This window comes from Saccostrea echinata, unplaced genomic scaffold (genome assembly GCF_033153115.1).
Source record: "Saccostrea echinata isolate AGI-Se365-2 ecotype Australia unplaced genomic scaffold, CSIRO_AGI_Sech_v1 ptg000017l, whole genome shotgun sequence".
Classification (NCBI taxonomy): Eukaryota; Metazoa; Mollusca; class Bivalvia; order Ostreida; family Ostreidae; genus Saccostrea; species Saccostrea echinata.
The window spans coordinates 3,741,604-3,755,880 of NW_026889766.1; the positions used below are offsets into that span (position 1 = coordinate 3,741,604).

The following is a 14,277-nucleotide window of genomic DNA, read 5'->3' on the forward strand; positions in this document are numbered from 1 at the left end:
AGAAAATGCTTCAGATACTAAACAACAAGATAAGAGGACTCGTTTTAGCAATGAAATATATAAGTACGGGTACTTTAAAGAAAATTGAAGAATGTTTGATTACATGATATTCAACATTTGATAAATAAATGCTAGAATAATTAATTCATATATCTTGTAATGGGAATGATTTTGCATGAAAGCAAAAAAAATTAAAATTTTTAATAGATTTTTGAGAAAAAAAAAAGAAATACAAAAAAGAATTTCTATATCAAATCTGCAGTTTTGAAAACAATATTTGTGGAGGCGTAGATAAACAGTAAGTTTGATATGTATGACATGTGTGACGTCTAGAAGGTAAAAGACGTCCAGCATATGTGTTCTCTCTATAAAGTTTCTAATTGGAAAACTTCAAAACTTTTATTTTGCAAAAAAAACAAATCAAGACTTCCCAGACCTCCCCCATCTTCACCACCACCACCCCTCACGGGCCTGTAACAGTAGTTTTATAAAATGTTCAGGCTTCGTCAAATGAATGTTTAAAAGAAGTTCGAGTCTGTCAAGGCTCAGAATGATATGCAAAAGCAATTTATTCGATGCAGAAGTCCACAGAGTGTCAAAAATAAATGTTAAAAATCAGTATCGCAAATACTTTAATTTACCTGTATTTCTATATTACAAGGTTTAACATAATCCATTTCTTCAGAAGAGCGTAACCCTCTTGCAATCCATATCAAATACTGGACACAGGTCAGGTCACATATACCTGTTGTAAGATACGTAGGAGGATCCAAAAATGTAATAAAAGCCAAATGAAAGGAACTTGGGAGGATCACAAAATGTAGCAATCAGCTAAAAATGAACATTAGAGGATCAACAAATGTAACAAACACCATATGTAAGTGACATGGGAGGATCCAAAAATGTAACAAACACAAATTGTAAGGAACATTGGAGGTTCCAAAAATGTAACAAAGGCCAAACGTTAGGAACATAGGGATGATCCAAAAATATCACAAAAAACAGATGAAAAGAACATGAGAGGATCCAAAAAATGTCATATACAAAGATAGAGTTACTGCGCATAATAGTAGCTTGTTTTTTTTTTTTTTAAATCTAGAACCTTGTATTAGTAACATTTATCATGAAGCCATAACCGTTTCAACGAATGCGTGAAAACCTATGACATAATCACAGTTTTGTGATGTATGATACGTATTTAAAATCTATTTATACCTCGCATACATGTATATCTGTACACAGTTTTCTTCACATGCTTAAGTATTACTTTCCATACGCTGTAATGACTCTGAGACATGAAATTATTTTATTTTGTAATCAACATTTCTATGAGGAACGAAATTAATTAAGTTTGAATTTCAATCATTCTCAAAAATTTTTCAAAAATCTATAACATCAAAACATCAACGATTTTTCTACACTTTAAAGAGCAATTCCTCACGATAAATTAAAATCTAGACTTTTTGATATCATAGACAACTGCTTCTTAAATAAAAACCGAACTCGGAAATTTTCACATCTTGTGATTTGTCATCAGAAAAAGACAACTCTGATTGTACACACAGGTAATCTGAAATTGATATCAAAAGGATTCAAGAGTTCCTCATTGACAACATTTATCTAGTCTTCGGGGTCCAAGTTTTCCAACAAACTGTTGAAATTTCGATGGACACTAACTGTGCTTCTGTAAAGCTGACCTATTTCTATATTCCTATGAAGCAGAACTTATTAAAAAACTGGTACATGAGAAGACGAAAACACTTGCTGTGGTCGTCAATCAACATTCAGATATATCGACGATGTTTTATCTAATAACAATAGTTATTTTCATTCATATGTCGTCTCGTTATATCCCAGTGAACTTAAAATAAAAGACACCACAGTGTCTGCCACATCTGTTACATATTTGGATGTTTAACTGACAATAGACGATAAGGGCCAAATAATAACTAAGTTGTATAATAAACGAGATGACTTCAGCTTTTCCAACGTCTACTTTCCTTATTTTTGTCGTATTATTCCTTTATCACCTACTTATGGTGTTTATGTGTCACAACTTATTCGCTACTCAAGAGCTTGCTCCGAATAAGATCAATTTTTAAAGCGTGGCATGCTACTCATTGATACGTTTACGTATGTTACATGTACAGGGATTTCAACAACCTCGTTTAAAGTTAGCATTTCGTAAATTCTATGGTCGTCATAATGGCCTTGTTAGCAAATATGACCTATTATTGGATTGTAATTTTGCTGACTGTTTTCATACCATTTGTTAGGCTTTTGTTTTTATAATGAATTTGAATAGTGAATGTCCCGTCTACCTGATCAATACAGAGGGCTCACGGCAGGTGTGACCGGTCAACAAGGGATGTTTACTCATCCTAGGCACCTGATCCCACCTCTGAAATTTCCAAGGTCCGTGTTTTATGCCCTCTTCACATATTTGTATTGTTTATAGATCTTTTGAGATCGATCACAGTTATCTTCACCTTTTACATTTTTAGGTCACCTGAGTTTACTCAGGTGACCTATTGCTATCTGTTTTCGTCCGTCGTCGTGCGTCGTGCGTCGTCCGTCGTCCGTCGTGCGTTAACATTTGAACATTTTCAGCTTCTTCTCTGGAACCACTGAACCAATTTCAACCATATTTGGCACATAGCATCTATATGTGAAGGGGAGTAAAAATTTTGAAATTCATGACCCCTACCCCCCTGGGGCCTGAGGGGTGGGGCTAAAATCATCAGAATTAATGCAATCTTTAAAAATCTTCTTCTTTACTCCTGGACATCAAGCAGGCAAACTGTTGGCATGAATGTAATAAGCATTGAGCCCTCTACCTAAATTGTGAAATTTATGGCTCCAGGGTCAGGGGTTCTGGTGCTAGGGTGCGGCTCTGTTGAATATGTATTAAAAAGCATTATTCTTAAAAAATCTTCTCCTCTGCTCTTGGGTATTTAGGAAACAAACAATATGCATAGTTATGATGAGGAAAGGTGTCTCTTCTAAAATTGTGAATTTCATGGCCCCTGGGTCAGGGGTTCTGGTGTTAGGGCGGGTATCTAATGATTATATAGTGAAAATGCATTAATTATTCAAAAATCTTCTCCTCTGCTCCTGGGTATTAAGCCGATGAACTAAGTACATAGTTATGATGAGAAAGAGTGCCTCTTCCAAAATTGTGAATTTCATGGCCCAAGGGTCAGGGGTTCTGGTGTTAGAGTGGGGCTCTGTTGAATATATAGTGATAATGCATTATTTCTTTAAAAAGCTTCTTCTGTGCTCTTGGATATTATGAAAACAAAATAAATACATAGTTATGATGATGAAAGGTGCCTCTTCCAAAGTTGTGAATTTCATGGCCCCAGGGTCAGGGGTTCTGGTGTTAGGGCAGCGTTCTGTTGAATATACATGTATAGTGAAAATGCATTATTTCTTCTAAAAATCTTCTCTGATCCAGGGCAAACAAACTGAAGGCATATAGTTATGATGAATAAGGGTGCCTATTCCTATGTTGTGAATTTCATGGCCCCCTGGTCAGGGGTTCTGGTTTTAGGGCGGGGCTCTAATGATTACATCGTAAAAATGCAATAATTCTTTGACAATCTTCTCCTTTTCTCCTGGGTAATAAGCCGATGAACTAAGAGTATAGTTATGATATGTAAGGGTGCCTGTTCCAAAATTGTGAAATTCATGGCCCCTAGGTCAGGGGTTCTGGTGTTAGGGTGGGGCTCTGTTGAATATATAGTGATAATGCATTATTTCTTTAAAAATCTTTTTCTTTGATCCTGGGTATTTAACAAACAAACTGATGCATAGTTATGATGAGTAAAGGTGCCTCTTCCAAAATTATGAATTTCATGGCCCCTGGGTCAGGGGTTCTGGTGTTAGGGTGGGGCTCTAATGATTACATAGTAAAAATGCAATAATTCTTTGAAAATCTTCTTCTTTTCTCCTGGGTATTAAGCTGATGAACTAAGAGTATTGTTATGATATGTAAGGATGCCTCTTCCAAAATTGTGAATTTTATGGCCCCTGCATCATGGTTCTGGTGTTAGGGCAGGGCTCTAATGATTACATAGTGAGAATGCATTAATTCTTTGATAATCCTCTGCTCTCTTTCTGGGTATTAAGTAAGCTTACTAAATGTAAAATTATGAGGAGCAAGTGTGCCTCTTTCGAAATTGTAAATTTCATGGCCTCTGGTTTAAAATATGAATCCATTGTGGCGAAGTTGTTGCATGATACTCAGGTGACCTATAAGGCCTGTGGGCCTCTTGTAAAGATATAATTTGGTTAGCATATTCTTAACGTATGTTGAAATTGGATAAATGTATATCACGTTTCTATAGAGTTTAGGTTATTGGTTGAGTGATCAGTTTCATTGTATTTACTATTATCTCCAAGGACTTGGAAACGTGTAAACATGTATAATTGATAATTTTCTCAAACATGTTTTGACAACAAAACTGTTTAAACAGAATATTTCCATTTACTTCACCTGAGTGAGCTTCTTTGTTAGCAAAAATCGTCCGTTGTCTGCCGTCCTTGCCGTTGTTGGCATTCTCGATGTTCTACACTTTCCACATTTTTGGCTTCTTCAGGAACCATTCGACCTGTTCCAGTCAAACTTGCCAAAAATATCATTGCATTAAGGGAATTCAAGTTTGCTCAAATGAAGGCTCAGTCTCTCTCTCAGTGGGAGATAATTTGGAATTTATATAAAAAAAAAAAAATGGCAATTATTCGAAATCTTCTTTAAAACCACTGAGCCAGAAAAGATGAAACTTATGACATAGCTTCATTACATACTGTAGATTCACATTTGTTCAAATCATGACCCCTGGGATAGGGTGGAGCTACGAAAGGCGATCAAAATTTTACATAGGAATATTTAGGAGTTCATATTTCAAAATCTTCTCAAGAAAAACAAAGCTCTGATAGTCAAATTGATACGAACGCATCCCCAGGTAGTGAAGATTCAAGTTTCTTGAAATCATGACTCCCCAGGGATAAGGTGGTGTCAGCTGAAGCGAGATAGATGTATATCAATACAAATAATTAAAACTAGTGGAATTCTAAATTATTCAAACTGACACTTATTAACTATTTTTATAAACATACGGACATTTATCTGCTTTATCCGGGAGCCTTAATATACTATTTAATTTCTAGTAAATTGCAAACTGTAGAATGGAATGTTAATATTCTGAATTTTTACTTACTGATTTTCTATTTTGCACTATGCAGACAAAATACAAGTAATTTATTTTTGCTAAGAGGAGAATATGCATGCATATAGTATACGTATAGTACATGTATATGGACATTTCAAAATAGACGCAATAAATATGATAATTGTATTTTTATTATAGACAATTATCACTTAAAATACCTTATAGATTTTGAAGCTCGTTAAATTGCCATTTTTAATACTCAAACAATCCCTTTCAGATCAAAAACCCGTATTTCATTTATAGTACTAATCTACTTTATTGACCAGGACTCGGCCAAGCCCTTTAAATGTTGTTATTAATTGTGGCCAAATATACTTTCTTTGTAAATCAACCTGTTGAAAAATTTAAATAGCACACATAATCACAGGCACCGTTAAAAAATTACAGTTGACACAAGAAAACATGAAACTGGTTACTGAGCAGTGTGTATGTGTATGTACAGCTCGGCATTGTAATCAGTGAGATCTGTGCTTTATAAATAAACGGACTCAAGAAGCAATGCACAACAATGCATTTAAAGAGTACAAAGAATAAAGTCTATGCTATTCTCCGACTAACGAAAACAGGTAAGTCTACTATTCTTATCCACTTGAGCATGCGCTGTACGTTTAACATGCTATTTATAATGTGGAATTAGTGGAATGGTTATCCATTAGCTAATGATATTGTACTTAAAGTATAAACCCCTAATGATCCACTCAAATTTCATATAGCAATTCTGGTGATAAAATTAATTACATTTGTAGCATAAACTAATGATGCGTTTATATTATTCATTAGAACTTCGATTTTCAAAGTGATATTTGTTCCAGGTTACAAACTCAAAACTTTATTTATGACATTTTAAAAAGCATAAACATGATCTTGATCAGCGGATAAACACTAATAATGTCCCCAAGCTGCTACATGCATATAAAAATAGAATTCTGAACTACAAGTAGCATGTCATACATGTATATCTCCTTTGTCAAACGTTCTCAGCATTTCCATTTTTAACCCGTAGCTAGTTCATGTGAATTCCAAGATTACGTCATTGAACAGATCGATATACATTTTAACTTTAAAACAGAGAAGACATATTTAGAAGGTCGATCAAACTACATGTATTCTGATCTATCTGTACAATTATACATCTATGATATTCTTTCATCTTCTCATTAAAGATGCAGAAGATGGACGATTCTGATACCTTCAAAGCAAAGGCAGACCATAATGACCGTTCCAATGACACAGATTTAACTATTTCCTGGGCTACTTTGAAGCAGGACAAATTGTTTAAAAATAAATTCATACTAACTCTGGCCTATATTGTGTCGTATTTTGCTGAGGTAAGTTTGGTTCTCTTCTTTCTTTAAAGAGTTTTCAGAAGCCTTTGAGTTGTCGAAATTTTGACACATTTTGCACATTTGAGCTTTTTAAACAGTTTTATATAACCAGACTCAGTTTTTTTCAGGGATGGATCGAAGGTCAGTTTGGGCCAACTTTTCCCGATCTTTTATTCATTACAAACACGTCAATGAAACAAGGATCCATATTCTTCAACATGTACACGGCAGGTTTTCTTCTGGGCTGTGTCGTCATGGGTTTACTGTTTGATAAAGGAGTCTTGGACGGAAACCTTCTGACTTTTCTTACAACAATGGGATTTGGCATCATAAACGCAGTTATACCATGGTGTGGATTATATGAGATCATGATTATCTTACATATACTAAAAGGAATGTTTGGAGGCGGTTTGGACACGTGTAAGTATTGAGTTATACTTCTGATAATAGATATTAAATATATACACATTCTTACAGTTACAGAAACATACAAAGAGCAATTAACTTAATTCTTGACTGAAGTTTTCCAAAGGTCATAGTGGAACAATAGGTGAACATAGTGATACTACTTTTATCGATCCATTTCAGGAGCGTCAAGTAAATAATAATTTCGGGCTTCGCAGCATTTAAACATGTGATCAACTCACTTTGTTAACAATGATATTTTAAACTTATTTATTCATTTCTTATAGTTGCACAGGTGCAGTATATTGATCAAATCTAGACAATTTATAAAAGGAGTTTTTAGTTTTCATTTTAATCTCTACAGGTGCAAATGCAGCTCTAATGGCCACATGGGGAAATAAAGGTGACATTTTCTTCAATGTCTTACATTTTTCCTTTGCTTTTGGAGGGATTTTATCGCCGCTGTCTTCAGCACCCTATGTCATGTCACAGGAGGACATCTACAGCTTCGACAACAAAATCATTTCATGTACTTTAAATAACAATACATATGACCCCATGAGTGCTCCAAATTTGAACAATTTCAGTGACGTTTTGTGTGTTAAAACTATGGAAAAACATCAAACATCCCGAATATTTATTCCATATTCCATTTCAACTTGTCTTTGTATCTTGACGTCATTTCCTTTTCTTCTTTTCTTTAGAATGTCTTTGCAAAAAATTCTAGATAAAGAAAAAGCAAAAGAAGAAATTGAACATACCAAGAGGTCACAAAAAAGATTAAGAGTGGCAGGATTCATTAATATGACTGTTTATGTAGGGGTTTACTATGGAATAGTGGACACGTTTGCAGGTTTCCTAACAACATTTATCGTGTCAGAATTAAAATGGACAAATTCTGAAGGAAATTACCTCACTTCAGGCCACTGGACATTATTTGCCGCTGCACGATTTCTTGGAATATTCCTCGTTAACTGCATAAGTCCTGTGAAAATGATATTCATCTACAATTTGTTGATGCTGATTTCTCTTTTTGGTTTTCTAATAACATCATTGTATGACGTAACAATAGGGATTTGGTTGTTTACGTGCCTTCTAGGTTTCGCTCTGTCTGTGATTTTTCCTACAGTCGTGATGTGGACAGAAATGAAATTCGTACGTGTAACCGGAAAGGTAGCCTCCATTTTCCTAGTAGCTGCTTCTATCGGAAGCTCGGTAAATCCTCCAGTTCTTGGGATTTTAATGGAAAACTTTACACCCATGTGGTTCAGTTATCTTTTACTTGCAGAAACAGTAGTTTTGATTGTGTTGTATTTCACGGGTTTGTCAATATCTAGAAGAATTACTACTAAAGTTCCCTATATGGCGGATCAAGATCATACCATTAGCATGTGTGAACAATTTCAGGACTGAGAAAATAGTTCGCCACTCGATAGAGTTTTGAAATCTTCTTACACTATAATAAATATAAGTTCCTTTATATCAATATCAGGGGAAAAAACATTGCCATTTATAGAAATCAACTTTTTTTATAACTATCAAAAAAGTAATAAATGATATCGAAAACATTAATTCTTCCACTCAATCTTAATATTGATCACAAAAGGTAAAAAAAAAAAAAATTATATATTGCCTATGTATTTACGAAAGTTTTTGCATATTGGATAGAATCAATAAATTATATCGGGTTTGAAATATTTCTTTCTAGTAGGCTTCCGAAAGGGACACAGGCCACCAATTACGGTGTATATTGCTATATATTCCTTTATAACATAGAAATTAATTCATCAAAATACACACCAGCACAACTAACCTGAAATTTCGAAAGAATAAAAAGAATGCTAGTCCTAAACCACATCTGAATCTCATGAAAAACCATTGTCGAACACTCCTTCATGACACTGAAAGTAACCCCTACACTGCATGTTTAACTTTCCCCTTTAAGAAGCAGGTGAACATGTACCAATTTATACCCTTCGTATTAATGCATTTAGAAGAAAAATTTCGAATGAATATAATTATCATATTTTTTTTTCACTCCCTCTACTTTCCAGCACTTACATTACGAAATAAGAGGGCAATTAAGACATAAAACCTTTTAATTAATTTTAAAAAAATACATGTATATATGTATATTTTATTAACATATTTCCTTGTATTTTTCAGAGGAAACTTAAAAATTGTTTATTAACAAATGAGGTGCTTTGCTTTAGAAGATAAAATTTGGCATTAATAAATGAACGATATAAATATTCAATAAAACATCATAAAAAGAATTTGATGAACATTTGTAAATTTTTAGGAAAATTTATGTATGAAAATAAAAATCTAATTTCATAATATTTTTTTACAAGCCCATGGATAAATTCTTCAAGAAACAAGTAGAAAAATATGCAGTAGTATATATAATAAAAAGAAATTAAAATGCAAAGTTGAAGAAAAATTAATGATTATACAATTTGGACCGATTCTGGTTGAAATTTAACTGATATCCGCCCAATAACACATGGTTATAAAATGGAAATATATGACAATTTTACGAGAAAACTTGGTTGACTGAATGTAATAGTGTTTACAAACTATTTGAAGTTATCATTTCAAACAGATTTGTACGTGGCAACTGCATGATAGAGGCAGTCCTTGAGTAATTTTTCGGTTAATTTCAATCTGGGTTGGTTCAAATTTGAAAATTAGCTATTTTCCAATTTTTTTCAATTTTTTAGAAGAATGATTGGCTAGTTAATCTTCCCTACATTCTCGATTTTTAAAGATTTTATCCCTAGATTAAAAAAAAAATATCAAATAATGTGTTTTATTTTCATAAATCAAAAGGAATAAAATGTCTATTGACTTTTTCTGACATGCTGTGTTAGCTATAAATATTATGCATTTCTTATTGGCAAATTCTAAACTCTGTAACACTTTACTTGCAGTTTGACTTCAGAAAACCCGTATTGTTCTACTAACCACTGTTTATTAAATTTCTCCTATTTCAAAAAAAAGATAAAGGTAAAAATTCATTTTAATTATTTTGTTCGTTCGTTTGAGTATCTTGTTAGTTCCTGGCTCTCCCAGTGCTTGTTTGCAAAAACGTTTGATTACTTGTTATAATTTGTCTTGCGTAGTTGCGTACCTTATTAAGCATGCACTAAAATATCACACATTTTTGTTGGGAATACTCACGAATTAAATGCAAATAAACATCCTACATTACAATGAAAACTATTTCACGATTACAAAGTCATAATTTATTTCAATACATATTTCAATACAGTACCTCATTATAGTTTACTTTTGTGAATTGATGTACATATCGATTGAATTTTATTGATCAATTTATGTTTCATTTATAAAGGTTGTCACGTTTAACGTTCTAGAACTGGCAATCTTTTGCAAACATCTCTATGCGGAGATGAACATGACCGCTTTATGGATAAAAATACATTTTTTCTAAGATATTTTATAACATACATATTTTTTTTTTGCTGAAAAACAGATAAGAAATATTTAAAAAACAAAAACAAGAGAACCTTCGGTAAAGCTGCATCATGTTATTTTTGGAAAAAAACTACTGACGGAGAAGATCGAATTTTAGACAGAGAAGAAAGAACAAAATGAAGAGCGTTTGAACAGATAATAACAATGTACGTCCTCAGTCTATGCATGGATTTCACTTGTCGACAAACTCAAGTCCTGTCAAAGCAAATATATCGACGATCGTAAGGCTTTCAAACCAACGATCTGTAGTTTAATAACTTATGGTAAACGTTTTTGATTTAGGTAAAAATTGCTTAATTTGCAAAGATCTGTCTTTCGGCAAATCATCGAATGGTAATAAAATGATACCAAATAAAACTTTGGTAAAGTTGTATGTACGGACTGCGGTGTGTAACTTGGTTTCCTTTGCCGACATAACACACTCTACCCAAACGGACTGTTTTTAAATTGCCAGAAACAATGAAAGAGCTGCATTACGTTCCCGATAGAACGGATAGTTCTTGGTCTGCTATGATGGTATGTCTTGACGCAATCTTTCTTGAGATGTAAACACCGCTGAAGTAAAGGATATATAGGCAAACCGCTTCCCCAAATAACAAATAACTAAACCACATTGAAGTATAAGTCTCCATTAAAGCCCCTAGAAATGGAGGGTTTACAATGAACCCAATGGATGCTGCCACTAGAAACATGGATGCTACTTTTCCATTGACCCGAAGAAAATTTTGTTCTGTCCACATTACGACCACGGGGAAAGTGACTGACAAAGAAAAACCTATAAGTAGAGTAAATAGCCACACAAAATATATGACATCATATAGTGACGTGAGTAGAAATCCAAGCAGAGATATCAGTAGCATAAAATTGAACGTAAATAGCATTTTTGCCGGGCTAACGCATTGGACTAGGAAAATTCCAATGAAGCGCCCAACAGCAAATGAAGCCCAGTATCCGGATGTGAGATAGCTTCCATTAGCATTTGTCCAGTTCAACTGTGACGTAATAAATGTTGTCAAGAAGCTTGAATATGATTTATCTACAGCTACATACACTGCTATATAGATAAGAATATTTATGAGTCCCGTGATTCGTAGACGTCGATCTAATTTCGTTTTATTCTTTCCGTCTTCCTTCGAGGTTTTCCTGTCGAGTCTTTTCTGAAGAGAAATACCACAAAAAATAATAAACGGAATTGATGTCATAACACAGAGTCCCGCAGTTACTGTATATGGAATATAAATCAGTGATGAGCGATCTTCAAAGGACTTCTCAGTTGGAATCAGTTTAGTTATATGGTAAGTAGTTATATGGTTAGTTATATGGTAAGTACTTCCGTTAGAATTTCCAATGTCTGAAGAATTGGCAGTGTTCGTGAAATTTAGTGCAGATATATTATTACTAAGCGACATGACGTAAGGTGCAGTTACCAAGGGAGAAAGAATTCCACCAACAGCAAATGCAAAATGTAAAGCACTGAGGTAGGTGTTGCCATCGTTACCCCAAGTAGTTACCAGTCCAGCGTTACCGCCTATTTAGAAAAGATAAATTATGCAGTTTAAAATGTATGTTATAGATTTTGGTTATGTCCTAGATAATTTTGCAAATAAAATGACATCATTTCCGTTAATATTTAAAAACAAATGATACCCCAAACCATAATGTTTGAGTAGCATATCAGTTGTTTTTTTTAATTTCATATGTCCCATCCACGCAATTATTCTTGAAAATCATTCATAAACTATACTTCAAAATGTTTATTCCATCTTACATCCCCTTTCTCTGTAAATTAAGATAATAATATTTATGATAAATATTGTATCTGAACTTGCTGTGAAGACAAGAGTACCGGTACGTAAAATAGATATAAGTATTTGTATCTTGTGCCTAATTGGAAAAATAAAAGTACAAAAATTAAGCGTGAATCTTATGAGATTAAAATATTTTTGTTACAGGGACTGCTACAGGGATTAATTGAGGAGTAAATGTTACTTATGAAATTCTGTATGATACATTAAACTGAATTACACGTATCCAGGCCGCCAGCAAAGGACCCTTTAACAATAAAAACAGTGACCATGACCTCATACATTTCACACCACGGTATGACAGCAATGATGACGCCATATCCGGCGATGATCAGAAACATCAGAAGGTTTCTATCTAAGAGACGCCTGTCAAACAGAAAACCCATCAGCAAGGATCCCAACAGGTAACCTACAGTATTCATCGTAAAGAATAGGGAACCTTTCTCGAGAGTTGTATTGGTGATATGTAGCAGATCTGGAAACGTAGGTCCGAATTGTCCTTCCGCCCATCCCTTCAAAATAATTACAATAGAGGAATGGACTGGTTAACGATACATCACCATTACCATATAGTCTTATTTCTGCAAAGTTGTTACACAGGAATAAAGAAACAATTAATTTATTCTTATTCAGAAAAGAATTTCATGAAAACACAAAGTGCTTTTAAAGATATTTTAGATATTGAGTCGAATATCATTTTCATAAAATAAAATATAAATCATTAGTGCACGTCAAGACTTACTAGAGTAAGAAAGGAGGCGATGTATGCTAGTGTCAGTATGTATTTACTTCGAAAGTGTTGGTCTTTCTTCAATTTAAACCAAAAGTTCCCGCCATCTCTCCTAGCATGTGAATTTTCTTCTGTCCCATTCAGCACGTCCCCGGTTTTTAACACCTGCACTAACTTATCAACCTGACCATGTTCATCTACGCCAGAATTATTCATTTCTGTTAAATTGGTAGTAGTCGGCTTCTGTGATTATATGGTCTCAATGTGGCAGAAATTTTACTGATGTTATTCTCATTTCTGCAATCTGCGTCCATGAATTTCAAGCAGGATTCAGTCTGAAATTAGAAAAAAAAAAGCTCATTGGACTCAAAATCCATTAAAAAAAAGCAGGCCATTAAACTTACCTCATTTTGAAACATTTCTAAAATACTCTTCTTTGTTATATGGTTTACAAAAGTTGATATATATAGAGAATAATACATGGCAAAATCTGTATCACACCCCATATCAACCCGAGACTCCAATATCAGCCCGAGGGCCGAAGGCCAGAGGGCTGATATTGGTCGAGGGTTGATATGGGGTGTGATACAGATTTTGTCATGTATTGTTGTTTTTATTATATATTTGAAAATATAGTGTCTAAAAATCTTATACAAACTTGTAAATTAATTACCATTTTTTAAATAATCGAATGTGTTCTGTTTTTGCTGAATTTCCGTTTCTCATTTTTTTCCCAAAGGCAATGCATTCAGCGATAAGAAATGAAATAATTATAAATTAAACAAATAATTATTTTGAATAGCATAAGATATCTGATGAAGTAAAATTACAATTTAAATAAACTTCATTAACGAATAGAAAAAGAGACGAGATATTCCAAATGAAAAATACAGAGATGTTCCGGAAAGGTGTAATAAAGGGTGTGATAAAGGGTGAAATAAAGGGTGCTGATACAGGGTGTGTAATACAGGGCGCGTGCCTGTGTTCATATCAGGGATGCAAAAATCATGTGTTATATAACAAATATATAATAAATTTGCTTAATCAATCAATATTGGTAATGGTTAATGTCATCAAAAGAAATCTTTGTTTCCGGCTATATTTATGAAAATTTGAAAAAAGATAATTAGATATAACAGTCTTAGAAAGTATCTGCAAACACAAAAACAACAACAAACGTAATATGTATGATTCGTGTTACAAATTAGAATTTCAAAAACATCAAAATGGATCCCATTATCGAAAATACTTGGATTTACCTGTATTTCTATGAGTGAAGA

At 33.6% G+C, this 14,277-nt stretch overlaps 2 protein-coding genes across 2 annotated transcripts; one reads left to right on the top strand and one right to left on the bottom strand.

Moving 5' to 3' along the window:
- The first annotated feature begins 6,397 nt into the window (after window positions 1–6,397).
- LOC133189244 (sodium-dependent glucose transporter 1C-like) lies at window positions 6,398–8,377 on the top strand. The gene is made up of 3 exons (XM_061324647.1): window positions 6,398–6,562; window positions 6,688–6,979; window positions 7,329–8,377. Exons 1-3 carry the CDS (start codon window positions 6,398–6,400, stop codon window positions 8,375–8,377), a joined length of 1,506 nt encoding a protein of 501 aa, XP_061180631.1.
- A 2,558-nt stretch (window positions 8,378–10,935) lies between these two features.
- On the bottom strand, window positions 10,936–13,213 carry LOC133189245 (sodium-dependent glucose transporter 1A-like). Its single transcript, XM_061324648.1, has 3 exons — window positions 13,010–13,213; window positions 12,488–12,779; window positions 10,936–11,990 (listed from the first exon to the last, which is right to left on the bottom strand). The coding sequence occupies exons 1-3, from the start codon at window positions 13,211–13,213 to the stop codon at window positions 10,936–10,938; spliced, it is 1,551 nt and encodes a 516-aa protein (XP_061180632.1).
- Between the last annotated feature and the right edge of the window lie 1,064 nt (window positions 13,214–14,277).